The sequence below is a fragment of the Ictalurus furcatus genome, chromosome 3 (assembly GCF_023375685.1).
Source record: "Ictalurus furcatus strain D&B chromosome 3, Billie_1.0, whole genome shotgun sequence".
Lineage (NCBI taxonomy): Eukaryota > Metazoa > Chordata > Actinopteri > Siluriformes > Ictaluridae > Ictalurus > Ictalurus furcatus.
In genome coordinates this window covers 8,783,069-8,804,062 of record NC_071257.1, presented here as the reverse complement: position 1 = coordinate 8,804,062, position 20,994 = coordinate 8,783,069, and the positions used below count along the sequence as shown (strand labels likewise).

The window sequence follows — 20,994 nt, the reverse complement described above, 5'->3', positions numbered from 1 at the left end:
CATGAAACTCTTAATTACAAAATGTGCAATTTCACAAATAAAAAGTTTGAAACTTACTCATGTCATTTAGCCTTTACTAAAATCAGCACCAGTGCCCTGTTAGCATTGCCACATATGTAATATAGGCATGCAGAGAGTGCTGTTTCCACCTACTATGACATGGAGGTGGGATTTGATTTTAGGAAGCAAAAATAACTTATGTACCACAAATATGAAAGTGCAAAATATAAACTAGTATATGTAAAACATGAACAAAAGTGCAAAAAACCTGAATAAAAAAAAAAATTAAGAGTCAGAGTTTAGTGTGCATCATTGAGCTTGGCTGTCCTTGACATCAACCCAACTCAGTGAAACAAATATGGTCCACTATAGTACACAGGAACACATCACATTATAAATAGTCTTGCTGTACTTATTCCTTTGAAGGCAGTACACAGTGTTTTCTCCCAGCTGAGGCATTGTCTCTCTTGGCAGCGGTTGAGGTGTTTACAATTGTCACTGGATAGCATGGTCTCTTCTGTGCCACCTGTGACACCTCACTGACAACTGCAGCCAACACTGGCTCAGACATGCTGAATTTATGGCTTCATCACTCCCAAAATCCACAATTCTAGACCTTTTGGCTCCCATTCTTTCATTGATGGCCAGCTTCTGGTAAGGCAGGTAGTATACCCTGCATGTCAATAAGAGTTGCTTCCTGGTAGGCTTCACATAAATGTAAAGAAGTCATAGCCACTGGTGCTTTTAATTGGTCATTCTGCTCATTGTCTTTGACATTGCTCTTGATCAGGATCCAGAATATTGCCTCAAATCTGTAGAATGCCAGAACAGAGGTTCGGAATAGAAAATTATGTCGCTTATTCTTTCTCCAAAAATCTCAAACTCTTGATGGCTTTATTAGGCCACAGTAAATGACTATGCCCAGGAATTTACATTTCTTTAGGCTAGTTACAGTGTCTACATACCCTTCTGCTTTTACTCTGCATACAGGTTGTGTTGTTGCAGAGACTGTGGCTTTACCCCCCCCCGCCCCCTATTTGTAATAATGAATACAAAGTACAATAAGTACCCAAAATCACCCATAGTAAATGCTAAATTGGCCTTTATACTTATATAATAACAATTCTATAATAATAATATAATAATAATTCTAGATTTCTATTTAGTTATCACAGAACCCATGCTGGTGCATTTGCTGTTGTTTATTATTATAAAAAATGCAGTGCCATTCTACATGTGAAAAAAAATTACTGCCATGCTACATGTAGAAAAATATAGTTCCATACTACCTGCAAAAAAAGACATTTTCACACTACAAGCAAAATTAAAAATAGCCAGCAACATAATGTACATACTTTTCAAGGACCGTGTCCACTCCATGCTGGAATGCTCTTCGGCTCAATCCACGTTTTCTTCCTCCAAAAAAAAAAATCCAATTCCTCGCCAGAGTCATGGGGTGGTCACTCTAGGCTTTCGCGCAAACGCATCCAAAAACGGCAGACGGAAACACAAGCTCGCTGCATGATGAAAGTTCAAATTTGCTGAACTCTGACCTGCGTAATTGTATCATGTGAAGACGTCCGGCCAATAGATGATCGCGACTCCACTGCGTAACCTTTTTAGTTAAAAAATAGAAATGAAAAAATGGAAGAGCTCATTTTATCGGTATCACGCTATCCTGTACTTTACAATACAGCTTCGAAAGATTATATAAACAGTTTAAAAAGTGAGTCTGCCTGGTTTTGACAGATGATGTCATATCCTTTTCCCGCCCATATTCGCAGCGACGGCCGACAAAAATATGCATGCTTAGCCTAGTGTGAGCACCCGTCATGACACTGCACACACAGAAAGCCAATCTTACAACAGTCTTGCGGCAATAACTCATTTGTTTATACTAATTGAAAATGTCTGATAAGTCGGTTTCCATTCCGCCGGCAGAACGGAACGCCAGTGTACTGGTAAAAAGGGGTTAAAATTGTTACTTTGTCAATGTTACTACTGAACAATAATGGTTTTAATAAGATAATGAAAAAGCATATTAATGCAACACATCATATTAATGAACTGAAATGATCTGCTCCTGAGGTCTTTGACATGATCACTCTATGGAATGAATGTGTGGAGAAGTTCTCCTCATTTAATGATAGATGTCCTGCTGCAATCATCAATGCCATCAAAATCTCCCAGATGAAAATTGTTGGAGAACTTTTGCTTGTAGCCAGCACCTTCTGAGACACAGTGTGTCAGCCACTTGTTCTTAATGCACTTGTTCATCTCAGGCATTTCTTGATGTCAGGAATTTCTTTGATTAGAAAGTTTGACTTGTTAAAAGCTATAGCTCCTCAGCCATATGCATGGAAATGCACACTCCGATTTGACATTATACTTCAAAAATTAATGTTACAATGTTTTGCTGGTATGTAACATTTAAAAAAAAACCCAAAACAACAACTTTGCAACTGCTTGCATATGATTTATGTTTTTTTCATTACTTTATTAAAACCATTGTTCAATTGTTACATTTACAAATAAACAATTTTAAAGGTATTTATAACTTTTAACATCACTCCACCCGTGAACATTGCCGTGAATGGCCGGCCAATGAAAATGGGCCGTGAGACAGTTCAATATTTTATCCTGGCAGGAAGAGCCAGGAGGAAACTGGGGTCATGGGGCCGGGTTTAGCCCGGGGCAGGAGTAGGAGAGAGAGAGGGAGAGAGAGTGAAGAAAAAGGGAGTTGCCTGGACCACTGATCACCCCCAAGTGATCTCCCACCAGCTGCACGGCTTCATCCAGGGCCATGGGCCAGTGGCACTAGACCACTCTACTGTTCCTGTCAGTAGTTGAGAGACAGATTGCTTGAGTGTGACCAGCTCGATAATCTGTTGTGTATCCCACTCCTCTGCCATCAACCATCGGCAACAGGAGTGGTTCTGTAGGTGCATAGGTGTAGGGGCGAATGACCTTGGGGAGCTGCAGCGACCAGAAGCACCGGCAGTGCTCCTCAGGTGTTCAGCCAACATGCTGTAGGACTGCCCTCTTGATGCTGGATTACTCGAGCTCTGTAAATGGCGACAGCTCCTGGGCAGTAAGCTGGGCTTACCCCAATAGCAAGGGGAGGAGTTGCAGAGCCCATTCCCTCTGACCATTCCCATGCAGCTGTTGCATGCTCAAAGAGCTCCAGTAAGGCCTCCGGATCTTTGTGGAAGCCATCTTGATGAGCATCACATGTGGCACAGTGGCAGGGGACACAGCTGGAGATGTGGTGGGCTGCAGCAGCTTCTGGAGTGCCTGCCGGCTCTCCATCCACAGCTGGTGGTTGACCATGTAGCCACACACACCAGCAATGAAAAATCCTTGGGGTGTGCAGTCTATAGATTGTTGATAGTGTCATAGAGTATAATAAATGCTTCCCTTGCATAAGCACTAGAATGCACACTGCGACACTTAGCACAGCAGTAGTAAACTCTCTGGGGAGTTATTATGGCCAGGATTTAACTCCATAAATTCCACCAGCAGCAGACAGCAACTCTAGACTTCTGCAGCATTTCTGCACCATTCACTGTTAGCGTAAAATTAAAAATGCAAGATGTTGCTGTGCTAGTGGCAGCTGATTACAGCAGCTCCTGTCTTGAGAGACGTTATATTTTACCTGTATATTAAGGTTTTTTTACTTATCTGTCACATATGTCATTTTTTGTTAACTCAGTTCTTCTTTTTCTTACTTTCAAAGTTTCAGTCTGTTTAGGCACATAGTTCTTTTACTTATTATAAACAATATGCTCAGAATGGAGAACCATGGGTAGAGAGCAGGTCACTTCATGTACACACATAACCATCTGCTGGTACTTCTAAGATCATGCCATGCTCCAGAATGAGGTTCTATATTCCTGAAGAACTGAGACTGTACAGCGGATGCAGAGCTGGATCCAAAACAAAAGCAAAGAGGAGATGCTACAAGGCCTTCATTCCCTCCATCATCATGGAAATGTTAGGTCTCTACAACGACCTTTATTTCCATGACTAAGACAAGATGATGACAAGAGGACACTGATGTAATTAAACACTAACTGTGACTATATCAACATGCAATGCTGTTGACAAAAAAGACAAGACTAAAATGTAGTTTGTAAAAATAAAAACTTTACCAAAATCTGTTTATTTTCATCAACAAAAAAGGAGACAATATATTGTAGACTATTTAAATTCTTTTCAAAAGCGAGTTCCGCACATAAATGCAAGTTCCACACATAAGCGTAGCAGGGATAATCTGTGTGTAGTTGTGCAATGTTGACTTTCGTGATTGGTCATAATACCTACAGTGCCCTCCACTAATATTGGCACCCTTGGTAAATATGAGAAAAGAAGTCCGTGAAAAATTGTCTTTATTGTTGAACCTTTTGATCTTTTGTTAAAAAAATTCACAAAAATACACCAAAAATTCACAAAAATACGTTCTCATGGATATCAAACAATTGCAAACACAGCACAGGTTTATACAAAAAAAAATCTTTGTTAAATAACGCAAAATTTGTGCATGGAACAATTTAGATGTGCATTTGTTGATCAAGTGACTTTCATTGACGTCTTTTCTGAGTCGATCCTGTTCGGTTCATCTGGATTTTGAGACTTTCTTTCCTCGGTTTGCCTTGCACAATCCACACACATATATCTCCCGATCCACACACAACTGTGCCTAAGCTACCACTAGATGGGAGTCTCAGCTTTACAGAGTTGGTGCCACCTGTCTACTTGTGCTTGATTCGAGAACAAGTTCTAGGGGAGAGCCGGGTACACTTTTGGTCAAGTTTGTTGAAAAATACTTAGGGTTCAAAGCATTTTTTTCACATTCATTTTACAAATGTCTGGTACAAATATTTTGCCTTGTTTTATGAATAAAACATACTTTTTTCCCCATTATTTAACCGGAAATAAGAGAAGTGAAATGTTAGAACATATTAAATTGTTAATTATAACATGTATAATTTATAGATTTTTAAACATTTCTAAATTTGGCTCAAGTTAAAAGTTTACTTAAATGCATTTTGGCAAGGATATGTTATTTCTATTTCTGTATTAAATTGTTAATTATAACGTATAATTTATATATTTTTAATTTACATTTTTTTAATAGAACATTGGAAAGCGTATGGCTCAGGCTTTAGTAACAGCCATGTGTAGGGAGTTGTCAGCTGGTCACAACACCCCTGCTTCTACACCTGTCAGGCCTCCATGTATCTCAACACCGATACTCCCTCTAGCAACAACACAGTTCACCCTTCCAACAATATGGGCACATATGCTTAATTATAATTATAACGTATAATTTATAGATTTTTTTTTTTTTATAGAATAGAATGTTGTAGAGAGTATGTCTCAGGCTCTAGTAACAGCTGTCTCTTTAAAGCCTGATTCACTCTGGCAGAGGTGGTAGAACAAGTAGTTCTTTACCTTGATCATATGAGTTTTCCTGAAGCCTTGAACAAAGTATAAGGGAGACATAAAATAGTGTACTCGCTGCACTTGGTAGACATAGTAGTGTTAGAGGTTAATCTTATTGTTTTTTGTTTTGTTTTGTTTTTTCAAAAACAAACGGTTAATACACTCTTAGAGCAATGTCTGCACCCCCTACCCTCTCTCTGTCCATGCCATTCTGCCTTTCTGTTCCTGAACAGTATCATGTATCTTTGTGCTTAATTTTTTTGTTTAAAATATTTTTCTTCATGTGGCAGTAAGATCAGCATTATTGGAACACTTGCCTCAACAATTCTGTTGTTGTAGTAAGAAAGCTAGTGGAAGCTTTAATTGAACAAGTTTACGCTGATTCTGCAATGTTAGCATTTTTAAGAGGAATCTTTTTTAAATTATTACCTACACTTTCAGAGGTTGTTCGGAGCTGTACCGCATTCCCATGGTGGAATACAAGCTCGACAGTGAAGGCACACCCTGTGAATATAAGACCCCATTCAGGAAGAACACCACCTGGCACCGGGTGTGCACTACTCCAGGGGGCCAGCCCCTACCACGAGGCTCACCCACTCAGGGTCCTGAACAAGTGCAATGCCAACCGATCTCACAGCACATTGAGATATCCATCCCACGCAGCACGTCATTCGACAGGAAACTGCCAGACATCTCCAGGTATTCCCACAGTCTTGCTTTCTATCATTTAATATTTCTGCATTTTAATAATTGTCTGTAAAATGATCTTTTGAACACTATAGAGACACATTTGATTAATATATATGTGCACTTGCCTGCAAATATGCACAACACATAAATGTTACATGTTACCAGCTGCAAATATACACAACACAAAAAAAAATACCTATACTCTGTAAGAGAATTTAACTGAAGAATGTCAGCACAACCTTTCAGTTACCCTATTATGCTGTCGTAAAACATGGAAGGACTTTCTATTGATTCTAAATGTTGAAGTAAGTCTAATAATTCATAGGTTCTACTCTGGATACATTTGTCATGTTTTAGTGAACATTCAGAAAAACCTGATTACAGGTATCTTCAACTATCAATCCAGAAAGATGGTATATAAATATAGAATTTTCTATATATCTGCATAAAATGAACGAAAACAACAGCAGATTTTTACACAAGTCCTAAAAGTAGACAAAGAGAACTCTATTAAACAAATGAGACAAAAATATTATACTTGGTTATTTATTTATTGAGGGAAATGATCCAATATTACATATAGTACACAAACATGTGTTGTGAAGATCAGATTTTGATCTTTAAATAAAACAGGACACTCACTCACACCCGATTGTCATCCCATTGATTGAAAACACCTGACTCTAATTTCAGCTTCAAATTAACTGCTAAACCTAGAGGTTCACATACATAATATTGGATCATTTTCCTCAATAAATAAATGATCAAGTATAATATTTTTGTCTCATTTGTATAATTGGGTTCTTTTTGTATGCTTTTAGGACTTGTGTGAAAATCTGATGATGTTTAAGGTCATATTTATGCAGATATATAGAAAATCCTAAAGGGTTCACAAACTTTTAAGCACCAGTGTGTGTGTGTGTGTGTGTGTGTATATATATATATATATATATATATATATATATATATATATATATATATATATATATATATATATATATATATATATATCGCCTAACTCATTTAAATCTAAAGAAGTGCTACTTTGTTTACTGTTGATGCTGTGAGCAACCATGTTGATTTAATGTCACTTGTTGAGCTTGGGGTTGAGGAGAGCTTCCTGGGTTTTTGAGTAGGAATTCCATGTTGAGGGGGTGTCTTCTTTGCTTTTTTCCTAGTTGTATGTCAGACACTTGAAGTTACAAGTTTTAGACATATGCTTCATAAGCTCGAGAATGCACCCAGGTCCTTCACCCCTTCTCCAATTAAAACCACACCCCTGAGTTTGACTGAGAGTTGTGATTGTGGCATGTGTCCCGCACACTGATGAAAGTAAAGTGCTATGTAATGGGAGAGTTGCATTCAATTCTTGCAATAAATTCAGCATTTACCCCTTAAAGAGCAACACTGTGCTGGTTATTTTTCATTAAAGGCCTTGTTCAGACATGGTACTAACATTCATTTTGGATGATTGTCAACATAGAGGTCTGATCAGGGTCAAATGGGTCTTGGTTTACTCACTCAGACCACATTTGAAGGCGATCTCAGGTGGATGTGACCACATTACATTTGTAGTGTGAACAAAAACTCAACAGATGTTAAGTGTATTTCAGTGAAGGCTTTGCTTTTCGGTGTCACACATTGTCCACATGTCACTTAAAGTAGTGCAGTTTGTGCATTGCATTTCTTGTTTTTTCACCAGTATGATTGCTTTTTGCTCTGGCATGGAAATTCTCCATATAAAAATGGTATTTGTCTTCTTAAAATGTAAAAACACTCGCCACCTTCCACCCTTGAGCACCCTAATCAACCTTCTCAAGAGAGAGAGAGGGAAAGGTTGAATGGTATTGCATAACTATTTGTGGGAAAATAAATTAAGTAAATACATTTTTTAAAAAATGTATGCACAAACACTATAGAAGAAGGTCACTTCAGGAAAAATGATGATGAAAAAGATGAATGAGTTTCAAAATGGCAAAAAAAATACCTGTACTGGAAATATAATTGCCTTTATTAACAGTACATACAGGGGTGTCTGTTAATGGGCTAGCCCCCCTTATTTCAAAGATTTTAAAAAATCACTATTAGGTTTCATTTTTGGTATCCATACCGTTATTGCAGTTAATTAAAAAAAAAAAGATTTCATTTTTGTTAAACTGAATGCAACAGCACCACCAATGATCATACGAAAAACACACACAATGAAGCAATGCTGTGGGCTAGGTGTAATGAGCCCACTGCTGTAGACTCATGCAGCCAAACCAGTGACAGTCTTGTCAGGTGATTACACAGTGACCTCTAGATTTGATCTCCATTTGGGCTGATATATTTCAGCCCGCTTCTGTGACTCATCTATTGTATGTCATGAGCAGTCATTTTACAGACTCATGAATGTGAATGAGGTGGATTATTTACTTTACCATAATTTTTTACCTATATAATGCATTTGGATGAGAAACTAAAAGTAGATATACATTGCAAAAGCATACATTGTCTAATCTTAAGGTACTGTTGTCTGTCCTTTTGTGTAATTCATACTTTGATTAGTGTTTTTTGGTTTGAACAAAATGGTTACTGGCAAAGTCTTATAACAGGCCTAGTTTTTTTTCTTTTTCCTAGTGTTATTCCCGTGCTATGGCAGGGTCCACTTCAGCGGATCATTGGTTCGCATATTTGATTTACATTTATTCATTTAGCAGATGCTTTTATCCAAAGTGACTTACAAATGAGAAAATACAAGTAGTGCTACCATACAAGATCCATTAAATGAGTTCCAGGAGAAGCAAAGTGCACAGAGTAGAGGTGTAAGTGCCGGTAAGGTTTTTTGTTTTTTTTCGTTTTGTTTTTTAGGGGTTGGTTAGGTGTTCACAGAAGAGGTGGGTCTTTAGCTGTTTCTTGGATTTTTTAATTTTTAAAAAAATTTTAGTGGTTGGTTAGGTGTTCCGAGAAGAGGTGGGTCTTTAGCTGTTTCTTGAATTTTTAAATTTTTAAAATTTTTTTAGGGGTTGGTTAGGCGTTCACGGAAGAGGTGGGTCTTTAGCTGTTTCTTGAAGATGGTGACAGATTCTGCGGTCCGGATTGAGGTTGGAAATTCATTCCACCACTGAGGAATAGTTAGTTTGAAGGTTCTTGAAAGGGACCTTGAGCCACACTGAGTAGGTACTACTAAGCGTCGGTCATTGATTGATTGCAGATTGCGTGAGGGAACGTAAACCTTCAGGAGAGAGTTGAGGTAGGTGGGTGCTGTTCCAGACAAGGTCTTGTATGTGAGCATCAAGGCCTTGAATTTGATGCGGGCAGCTACAGGAAGCCAGTGGGGGGAGATGAAGAGGGGTTCTCTTGGGCTGGTTGAAGACGAGGCGTGCTGCTGCATTCTGAATCATTTGAAGGGGTTTGATGGAGCTGGCTGGGAGGCCTAAGAGTAATGAGTTGCAGTAGTCCAGTTTTGAGATAACAAGAGCCTGGACTAGTAGTTGTTCGTTGAGGTAGGGTCTGATTTTCTTGATGTACAGGATGAACCTACAGGACCGTGCAGTTGTTGAGATGTGGTCTGTAAAGGTCAAACATCTAAAGCACTTATTGTAAACAAAACTATTAATGAGCAGGGATTTAATTTACTATGTTTAACAGAAACCTGGATTAGAGCAAATGAGTATGTAGCACTAAATGAAACTAGCCCCACAGACACAACTATATACACTTTGTCATGAGATGGAGGCAAAGACAGAAGCAAGTGCAGGTTACGTAGTTTAATACCAAAAACAACAAGTCCAAAGGGTTCCCTCTGGAACATCCAGAAAGTAAGACATTACAATAATCTAGCCTAAAGGTGACGAAAGCATGAACAAATATTTCTGCATCATGTAGTGACATTATATTTCTTATCTTAGCAATATTTCTGAGATGAAAGAAGGCTATCCTAGTAATATTATCTACATGAGCGTCAAATGAAAGACTGGAGTCAATCATCACACCAAGGTCTTTTACTGCAACACATGATGAAACAGAAATTCAATCCAGAGTTATTGTGTAATCAGAAAGCATACTTCTATCTGCATGTGTTCCTAGTAGAAGTACATTTGTCTTGTCAGAATTAAGTAAAAGGAAGTTAATAAGCATCCAGTATCGAATGTCCTTTACATATTCCTCAACTTTATGCAGCTGTTTTCTGTCATCTGGCTTTGCTGAAATATACAACTGTGTATCATCAGCATAACAGTGGAAGCTAATTCCATGTATACAAATAATTTGACCCAGAGGTAGCATATATAATGTAAAAAGCAGAGGGCCTAAAACAGAACCTTGTGGAAAACCAAATTTAACCTCGGAATGCGTGAAGAAGTCACCATTTACATCTACAAACTGATAGCGATCGGTCAAATAAGATCTGAGCCAGGAGAGGGCTGTTCCCTTAACAACAACATTTTCTAGTCTATCAAGGAGAATAGTATGATCAATAGTATCAAAAGCTGCACTAAGGCCAAGTAGCACAAGCAAGGAGACACAACCTTGATTAGAGGCCAATAGTAGGTAATTTACTACTATAACCAGCACTGTCTCTGTAATATGATGAGGCCTAAATCCTGACTGATACATTTCATGAATGTAATTCCTATGTAGGTACGCGCATAGCTGCTGTGCTACAACCTTTTCTAAGATCTTGGAGATAAAGGGGAGATTTGATATTGACCTATAGCTGGACAACAGACAGGGGTCGAGGTCAGGTTTTTAAATCAGGGGTTTAATAACTGCTAGTTTAAATGCTTTAGGTACATAGCCACTGCTAAGGGAAAAATTGATTATTTTTAGAAGGAGTTCAATTCCTCCTGGACAAATATGTTTAAAGAAATATGTAGGTAAGGGATCAAGTATACAAGTTGATGATTTTGCTGATGAGATTAATGAAGTTAGTTCGGTCTCTCTAAGGGGAGTGAAACATTCTAATCGTTGATCAGATAATGCTATATTATCATCTACAGGGTTAGTTATAAAACTGTCTGGTTTTAAATTGATAGTCTGAATTTCACATCTAATATTTTCAACTTTACCAATGAAAAAATTCATGAAATCTTTGCTGCTACATAATAATTGTGATTGTGTGCCTGTTTCTGTGGTGGTTTTATTCCTAGTTAATTTTGCTACTGTGCTGAATAGAAATCTAGAATTGTTTTTCTTTTCTTATATTAAGGTGGAGAGATAGACTTTTCTAGCATCACTAAGAGATTTTCTATAGATCAGGAGGCTCTCCTTCCATGCTGTTTGAAATACTACCAATTTGGTTTGATGCCATTTACTTTTTAATTGTCGAGTGGTCTGTTTTAAGGTATGTGTTTGATCGTTATACCAGGGTGCTAGCTTTTTCTCTCTAATTATTTTTCTTTTGAGTGGAGCTAACTTATCTAGTGTGTAGCGGAGCATTGACTCTAAGCATTCAGTCACCTGATCGAGTTCTGTGGGATCGGACGGTGATCCAAATATAATTGATATCTCTGGGAGGTTGTTGATGGAACTCTGTGCACAAGCTGATGGAACTCTGTGCAGAAGCTGACGTGAATGTACGTTTTACGCGGTAGCGTGGCGAGGTGCAAATTTTATGATCAATACACAATTTAAACGAGATGAGATAATGGTCTGAGACAACTTCAGACTGTGGATGTGTGACTATATTTTCTATATTTAACCTGTATATGGTCAAGTGTGTGACCACCATTATGAGTGGGTCCTATTACGTTCTGATTGATCCCTATTGAATCTAAAATGGACACAACCGCTGTTCTCAGAGGGTCTTTTGGGTTTTCAAAATGAATATTAAAATCAACAATGATTAATGCTTTATCTAGAGAAACAACCAGATTTGAGATCAAATCTGCAAATTCACTAAGGAATTCAGTATATGGCCCTGGACGTCTGTAAATACTAATTAGCGGATTGACTTATTTTTTGTGGCTACATATGTTATACTGGTATAAAGAACTTCAAAAGAGTTGAATTTATGACTAGGTTTTTGTGTGACGCCTAGATTATGATTATAGATTAATGCAACACTTCCTCCTCTGCCAGTTAGATGAGGCTGATGTGTATAACTGTATCCAGCAGGACTGGCTTCATTTAGTGCTATGTACTCAACTCCACGTCTGTATGTGGGGAGAGGTCCAGACACGATGATCTTTGTTGCGGGTGATCTGCTGCGTACTGTCTCGATCAGGCTGATGAAGTCCCTCTTCAGGATTTCTGTTTGCCGCAGTCTGATGTCGTTCACGCCCTTGTGCAGCACAACAGCTCCGATGTTCTCGTACTTCTTCAGGATTGTGGGTACCTGCGCAGCGACATGAAGAACACGAAAACAGTGTGTACACACCTTACCTTTGGCTGAGGTGAAATGGGCGTTCCAAACAATGGAGTCTCCGATGATCACGGCGTTTTGTCTCACAGTGAGGGGCGAAAGGTCCTCGCCTGGTGCACCCAAGGTCCGTGGTGTGTGTCAGGAAGACAAGATCCTACGACATGTGTCAACGCCGCCGTGACGGAGACCTGGGCTGGATACGTCTTAGGTGCACGGTCCCTGCACAGAGAAACACATGGCGTAGAGGTGCTGGGAGTGGTAGTACCATTCTGCATGCTTACCTTGGATTTGTAGGCGATAGCATGAGATGATTCCAGCCCGGTTCTTCGCTCATACAGCTGGGCCTGCTTGTCGAGTAAGTCACGGATCTGTTTCTCCATGGCCTCCCATTCCAACAGTACCATGTACAGAAAATTTCAGGCTTATGCTTTCATTGTTTAGGACCTATTCAACATGATTCAATTATGTAAAACACTTAGCGATATTATGCTCAAATAATGCTTTCATCATCCTCAGGTCAGTAGACATGCTGTTTTGTCTTAGACCTAAAGGCTGAAACACACCACAAAGGCATACAATTATGCTACTGACAAACACTGACAGAATAATTTTGAACAACTTTAAAAACCCAGAAGGCCACAATGAAGTTAACCATTTTCGTGGTTTGACCATAACATCATACAGTATTTCTTTCAAAAGTTCTTTCAGATTTCAAGTACAAAATAAAAGTTGAGAGATACACAGAACGAAAGTTTTATAACTGTAACAGCTTAGCTGGAGTTCTTGGGCTGATCCCAGATTATCCTCCATCAAAAAAAACCTACTTCTAAATAGGCTGTTTTCATGCATTTTTTTTTTCCTGCATGTGAGGGCAAAGTACTTTAAAAAAGTGAAAATTTGACAAAAAGTTGGATTCATCATAAAACTTGCCTTTGGTGTTATCACTGACTAGACTAGACGAGACTAGGCTCAAAAGCCTTAATAAAAAATAAATAAAATAAAATAAATCCAGAAAGCCCATACGCATGGCTTCATCCACTGGACCGGATATGGCACTCCCTCTTTTAGTGAAGTTAGTCTGCAGGCTGGTGACATTTTGAAAAATTAGAAACAAACCTCCGATAATAGCTGAACAGCCCAGGCTGCTCTAATCACTGTGGGACTCCTTGATTATTCCCATGTCAAGCATAACTTTGAGCTCATACTGAGCCACATTTTTTTGTGTTCAGGTAACTGTTAACCACTATCACTAAAGCCACAGGAACTGCTTCTCTCCAAGGTTTCAGGAGATTATAGTATATCTAGAGTGCATCGCCTCAATCCGTTCACCTGACTCGCCATGTGACCTCAGAATAATTACTTTGCAAGTATTTTAGAGATTGATGTGGGTAATAAAAATAGTACAGTACTTTATTTCCCAGTGCAAATTCCCATAGTTGAGTACCCCATCATACAGTCTGGACTGTCATTCTTGGGCCTGACGCGAATTGTCCTGTGTTAAGGCCCTTTCACACTGAGCGCGATTAAGCGATGCAAATGTTTCACACCATTATGCTCTTGAATTGAAAAAATAGATCTCTATGGAGCTATTCACATTGGGCGTGATCATTCGTGGCACAACAAAGTGGTTTTTTTTTTACCAGTGTGTCGATATTTTTCCTGTCACTCCAAGACGAAACGGGCCGTCCAATTAGATTTGAGCATTGAGATTTGATCATGTGCCCGGAGCCGCTGCTGTTGCATAAAAGGGTGAGATAGGTGACACTATAGCACAGAAAACTGTTTTGAAAACCAGTGTAAACACTGAAGAAAAGTATTCTGGAAGAGAGAAGAGAATGGATGTTGAGTTCTTGTTATCATTTGCCAAGTTTCCATCCATTTTTTGTACACTTCTGTTAGCAACAAAGTGAAAGTGCATAAAAAAGTTAGAGATATTTACTGTCTCCCGCCTGTATCCATCTACTGGGCCAATAAAATGGTGTGCGCATCAGTTACTTATGCATTAAAAAGTGGCATTTTCTCATGTCACTTGGCTCAGTGCGCATGATCTCTCTCTCTCGTTCTCTCTCTCTCACACATACACATACAAGTGTGTGTACCATGGAGATATAAATAAACCGTCATCACATGCCATGGCATGAGGTAGCCGCCAAAAAGTATATTTCTTACAGAAATACTTCATATTTGTTTGCAAACAATTTTTTTCATAATGTTACAGTTGGACTTTTTGTAGCAGAAAGCAATACTCAGTATGTCATTTGTTATTTATCCTTATATTCTTGTTGAAACATGTCAGTAATAAATATAATGGGATAGGAATAACTGAACTGTCACTTCATTTATCAAAGTTATTGCATTATATTTCACATTATTTAATTCATACTAAAACAGCTTGATGGTGCTGTTCAAAAAACATACAGTATCTCACAAAAGTGAGTACACCCCTCACATTTTTGTAAATATTTGATTATACCTTTTAATGTGACAACACTGAAGAAATGACACTTTGCTACAATGTAAAGTAGTGAGTGTACAGCTTGTATAACAGTGTAAATTTTCTGTCCCCTCAAAATAACTCCGCACAGAGCCATTAATGTCTAAACTGCTGGCAACAAAAGTGAGTACACCCGTAAGTGAAAATGTCCAAATTGGGCCCAATTAGCCATTTTCTCTCCCCGGTGTCATGTGACTTGTTAGTGTTACAAGGTCTCAGGTGTGAATGGGGAGCAGGTGTGTTAAATTTGGTGTCAACACTCTCACACTCCCTCATACTGGTCACTGGAAGTTCAACATGACACCTCATATCAAAGAAAACTCTGAGGATCTGAAAAAAAGAATTGTTTTTGAGACCTTGTAACACTAACAAGTCACATGACACCGGGGAGGGAAAATGGCTAATTGGGCCAAATTTGGACATTAGGGGCGTACTCACTTTTGTTGCCAGCAGTTTAGACATTAATGGCTCTGTGTTGAGTTATTTTGAGGGGACAGAAAATTTACACTGTTATACAAGCTGTACACTTACTACTTTTCATTGCAGCAAAGTGTCATTTCTTCAGTGTTGTCACATGAAAAGATATAATCAAATATTTACAAAAATGTGAGGGGTATACTCACTTTTGTGAGATACTGTATGTGCCTTTCACTGACTACAAACCTCTCTTCAATCTCCATTGAATTGTCTCCATGTAGGCAGGAGCAGCATATGCGCCCTCCATCAGAGGCTCAAATAGATAAGGCTCTGAGCAGACTGTTTGCACATTCTGGTGTAGAAACCTCATCACAAAACTACTCCATGACTCACTGCTATATTTGCTGTCATTGTACATTAATTGGAAAAATTTCTTTGTATGATTGTTCCTGTTAGTCAGATCATGCACTGCACCCTGGCTCTGTATACACACTCGTGACCCAACCCCTAAAGTACATTTTTCAAATATGCAAAGAGGATGGGGAAGAGGGTACAATTACTCTTTACGACAATGGAAGAAATCTTATAATTCTAAACGTTTAAAAAGTTCCTTTTTTATATGGGCTGCAGTCTGTACACTGTAGTCTACATTAAAATATGCAGTGGAATATGCAAGAACCGACTAATCTCTGATATTTCAGGGATTAATTTGCATACAAAATTCCATGCACAGATAAAGAGAAAATACTATGCTAATGTACTTTAAATGTCTTTTTGCAATATATTTAAAAAGTTGCAGTTTGTTTAAATAACATTTTTAGGGATTAAAGGAGATCTATTATAAACCTTTTTTACAAGATGTAATATAAATCTCAGGTGTCCTCAGAATGTGTCTGTGAAGGTTCCGCTCAAAATACCATACGGATCATTTATTATACCATACTGTAAATGCCCCTTTTTGGGTGGAAGCAAAAACACGCTGTTTTCGAGTGTGTCTCTTTAAATGCAAAGGGGCTGCTGCTCCCTTCCCCCCTTTCCGGAAGAGAGCTGTGTGGCTCTGAAGCATGACACTACAGCGGATGTGACTTTACAGCTTGTGCTTCGGATACTAAAAGGATTTGCACAAAACGTACACAGTTTTCAAAAAAACTTTGCCCTAGTGTGCATAATAAAGGTTTGGTTATGAATTATACCAGAGGTGCCCAAACTTTTTCCTATGAAGGGCCAAAAATCAAACTTTACTTTCGGCCCACAGCCCACAATCAACGTTGCATTATACCAAACTGTATTATATTAAAATTAAAGTTGCCATGGTTCTCCTCATTTATGATTTCATAATATTTACAAATAAACAACTAAATAGGAAACATTAGTCTGTGATCTGCTTAACTAATGCAGTTTTATTTTCAGAGTTTTATAGTTCAATGAAACTTATAGTATAATGAAAACATAGAAACAATCCCATTTATAGTACTTCAATGCCTAATACAACTATTCAAGCTATAAACCATACAGCCATATTCCTGCAATGTCAGTGACCTCTAATGAGATACATGAAACTGGAATTTTTCAAAAAAAATTTCCAAATTGGGCTGCAGATGACTTACTGACAAAGTCAGGATATTATGTAGGTGAGAGTCAGTTAGTTTGCTTCTCAGTTTACACTTGTTCAAGTTCATCAGACTGAAAGTCTGCTCACAGAGGTAGGTAATGCCAAACAGAGACAGCATCACTTGTGCCTGTTTGCACATCTTTGGGTACCTGTTTGCTGGGACACATTTGTAGAAGTCTGTCAAGGGAAGGGACCTGAACTTGTGTTTGAGTTCTGAATCACACTGAACCTCAATTAGTTCCATCTGAAGATCATCGCTGACTGTGTCCACACTGATGGTTAAGGGTTGATCAAACAACTCAAAGTCAGTAGCATTGTGTCTGAAGTCCTCAAAGTGACTGTCAAACTCATGGATAAGATTGCTGAGAACAGCATCATACTCGGGTACCTTCTCTTTGATCATGCCTGCCTTTCTAAGACAGGGAAAATGGGCTAAATTTCCTAGATGTGGGGATGAGAGAGAGAGAGAGAGAGAGAGAGGAACAGTGTGAGACTGGGAGTGAAAGAAGAGAAAAGCAAGCATGTAAAAACAGAGGGAGGCAAACAGAATAAATAACTGACAAAACAAGGAAATTAATCCATGATAAATTAAGAGAATTTTGACACAAATTTTATCAGCTTGATTAACACAAAATACCAAAGCTGACACCACTGGATATAAATGCAAAGTAAACATAAGTATTAATAATAATAATAACTTGTGCCCTGCGATGGACTGGCACCCTGTCAAGGGTGTACCCCGCCCTGTGCCCGATGCTCCCTGGGATAGGCTCCAGGTTCCCCGCGACCCTGAAGAAGGAGTAAGCGGTAGAAGATGGATGGATGGATGGAATAATAATAACTGCATATAAAACTATTGTGAATATTTTAATTGCGAATGTTACCTGCGGAGAGATGTCTTCTCAGCAGCAGTAGTTTTTGTTTGAAGGCTCTGACATGATCAAAAAGCTGGGTGATAATATGTTTTTTTCCCTGGAGCTGAACATTTAAAACATTGAGCAGCTCTGTGACGTCTACCAGGAAAGCCAGGTCAGAAAGCCATTTCTTATTCGTGGGCACTTGAATACTACCAATCTTGCATTCCTGAAAAGCTCTGATCTCATCACGCAGATCAAAAAATCTCCTGAGGCTCAGTCATCTAACCTCCTGGTGGTACATCACCATATTGCGTATCCATCTCATCCAACAGTACCTTGAACTGCTGGTGAGAGAGCGCCTTGGAGCGTATATCATTCACAGTTTTGAAGACGTCACTCATCACATCCACAAGCCCGATGGATTTAGCACATAGCAGTTCTTGATGTAAAATACAGTGGTACTTAACTAATTTCCCCCCGCATTCACTGATTTTCTGAGACACCAACGTAGCAAGGCCAGATTTCCTCCCTACTATCGCCGGGGCTCCATCAGTTGTAATGCCAGCCATATTCTCCCACTTTCGTTCATTCTTTTTCAACACTCTCTCAACAGCAAAAAAAAAATCCTCTCCTTTAGTAGTACTCAATGCCAGCCAGCTCTTGTGTCACTTCAAAATTTTCATTTACTCCACGCAGAAATAGAAACAGCTATGCGGAATTATGTATATCGGTGCTCTCGTCACAAGCTATTGAAAAGGCAGAAAAGGCAGCTGCTTTTGCCTTGATTTGCTCACCGATATCTTGGGCCATGTCCTCTATGCATCTGGTTACAGTATTCCTTGACAAGCTGATTTGCGAGAATATACGTATCTAAGAAGGGTACACTGCTTCTGCAGCCACTGCAAGGCATTCTTTGACGACCTCTCCAGTAGCGAAGGCTCTTCCACTTTTAGCAATTAGTGCAGAAATCTGATAGCTGGCCCATGTGGCACTTTCTTGAGCTGATGAAGGAAGTAGCAGCGTACTCTGCTCAGATCGAAGTTTAGCAAGCAGCTCGTTAGCCTTCTGTTTTCGTGCCTCGCCGCTATACTTTGAGAAATCTGAAGAATGTTTTATTTCATAATGACGACGGATATTGTACTCTTTCAAAACAGCAACTGACTGTTTGCAAACTAGACACACTGCCTTTGAATTGATTTCAGTAAATAAAAAATTATCGTGCCAAACTTTTTTAAATTGCCTTTTGTCTGTGCGCCACTGCCTGGATCTCTCCATTATTACCTGCTTGTTGACTGTCGCAAAGCATGCTGGCCTTGAAGTACGCATGTACATTAAATAAAAGTCAAATTCACTTTTATTCTCTACATTTAATTTCAATTTACATTTTTTGTAGCTCAAAAAATATATATTTTTTAAATGTTAAGTTAAATTAGAAATGAAGATTAGCGTCAATGACATCCCCCCCCCCCCCTCACATATGGCATGGCGGGCCAAATCAAAAGTCACCACGGGCCAACTTTGGCCTTTGGGCCCTAGTTTGGGCATCTCTGAATTATACAGACAGTAAGCATTTTCGGGTTAAAAATAAAAATGACAACATAGTTCTGGTCTCCGCGAATACAATCAGAGACAATGGTAACTTTAGCTGCATTAGCCATGGAATCTGCTAACAAGCACATTCGGAAAGGCGATTTGCAAACTTTCACAATATATAAAGTATGATACTTACAGCTTCTGGATATAAAGCTGGATCACGAACGGTTGGTATTGATCCATGCTTGAGAATAAACTTTTCAGCAAATCCTGCTTTGTATTGACTCTCGTTCACAAAGCAGTCTGGTGTAAAATTATTCAAACAAACATATGAATTTAGCTATTTTTTGGGGCACATTTCCTTCAAAAATAAAACTTCTCCATTGCATCTTCAATGGCTCTGATGCCGGGAGTACATGAAGACTCTTATGTTCATTCTTACAGCCAACAACAGAACACTTACAGACCTTACAAAGCTGAGACATTCTTCTTATCACTGTAGCTGCTCCAGCGCGGAGAACATGGTGGACTGTGTGCAGCTCACTCAGGGGAGGATCTATGCTAATAGGACAGATTCCATCACAGTCATGGGCAGGGCCTGTTCTAATGTGACGTCACATTGAAGAGAAAACTAAAATGACTCATTTTGAGACACTGTTTCATTTTGAGACACTGGGGAACATAAAAAAAGGAGTGGTTGGATTTTTACCATTGTAGGGTGGTTGTGTGCACACACTTCTGACACACATTTATGTTCAAACACCATGTAAAAGTGAATTTTGCATAATAGGTCCTCTTTAAGTTGAATGCCATCAAACACCATAAAAAAAACCCCAAACATTTGGATTACTTTTAACCTTCAGGGGGTGTTTTAATATTTTACATTTCCTAAAAATATTGTGTTGAAATGTTAGAGATGTGCTCACCTAGAAATAATATTTTTGTGACCTTCCACTCATTCTGGTGTAGCATAAAGTAATAGTATCCTATTATTTTAGTTTTTGTTAACACCCTACAACCTTATACTGTAATGCTGTTACACCATTAAGTTGTATTGCTGTAATAAAGCACCTCAGAACAGCTTGTAACAGTTTACTAGGATCCATTGCTCTCTGCAGGATGACACATGATCTGGAAAACCCACAGATATCCTGTAGTAAGGTACAGGCCAGTCAACACTACCGTAGCTCACCCAGTAACCAGTCTTCATCCAGTGACCCAGGGCCAGGTGGCAGCACAACATGGATCCAATGGCCAGGATATGATGGGTATGTCATACAAATATGAATGCATACTCACAGACTACTTGTTATTACTTATTGTAAAGCTCAATACAGTGACATTCGGAGTATCTGACTTAAGTTTCTCATATGTGTGGTGCACTATAGACAATAATCATCTTTACATAAAAAATGGAAAATTCTTGTTTTTTTTTTTTAAAATCACTTAATATGTGGTACATATTAAGTTAATATGTGAGTTTTAGGCTTGATTCATCCATACCCATGTGCAACTGCAAGAACCTACAGCCCACAAGGAAAAAAATCAACATTCTGATTCTGTGGATTTTGTTTCACTCTACAGCCTGTTCTATTTTATGAAA

The 20,994-nt window shown here is 38.7% G+C and overlaps 1 protein-coding gene across 3 annotated transcripts in view; it reads left to right on the top strand.

Moving 5' to 3' along the window:
- The window catches only part of LOC128605325 (signal-induced proliferation-associated 1-like protein 2), a 204,165-nt gene that overhangs the window by 108,520 nt on the left and 74,651 nt on the right, over positions 1–20,994 (top strand). For 2 of the 3 annotated variants that reach the window (XM_053620634.1, XM_053620633.1), the window contains exons 10-11: positions 5,887–6,144; positions 20,510–20,659. In XM_053620634.1, the coding sequence (XP_053476609.1) occupies positions 5,887–6,144; positions 20,510–20,659 (408 nt within the window). The remainder of the gene's footprint in view (positions 1–5,886; positions 6,145–20,509; positions 20,660–20,994) is intronic. The other variant, XM_053620635.1, reaches the window with a different exon arrangement.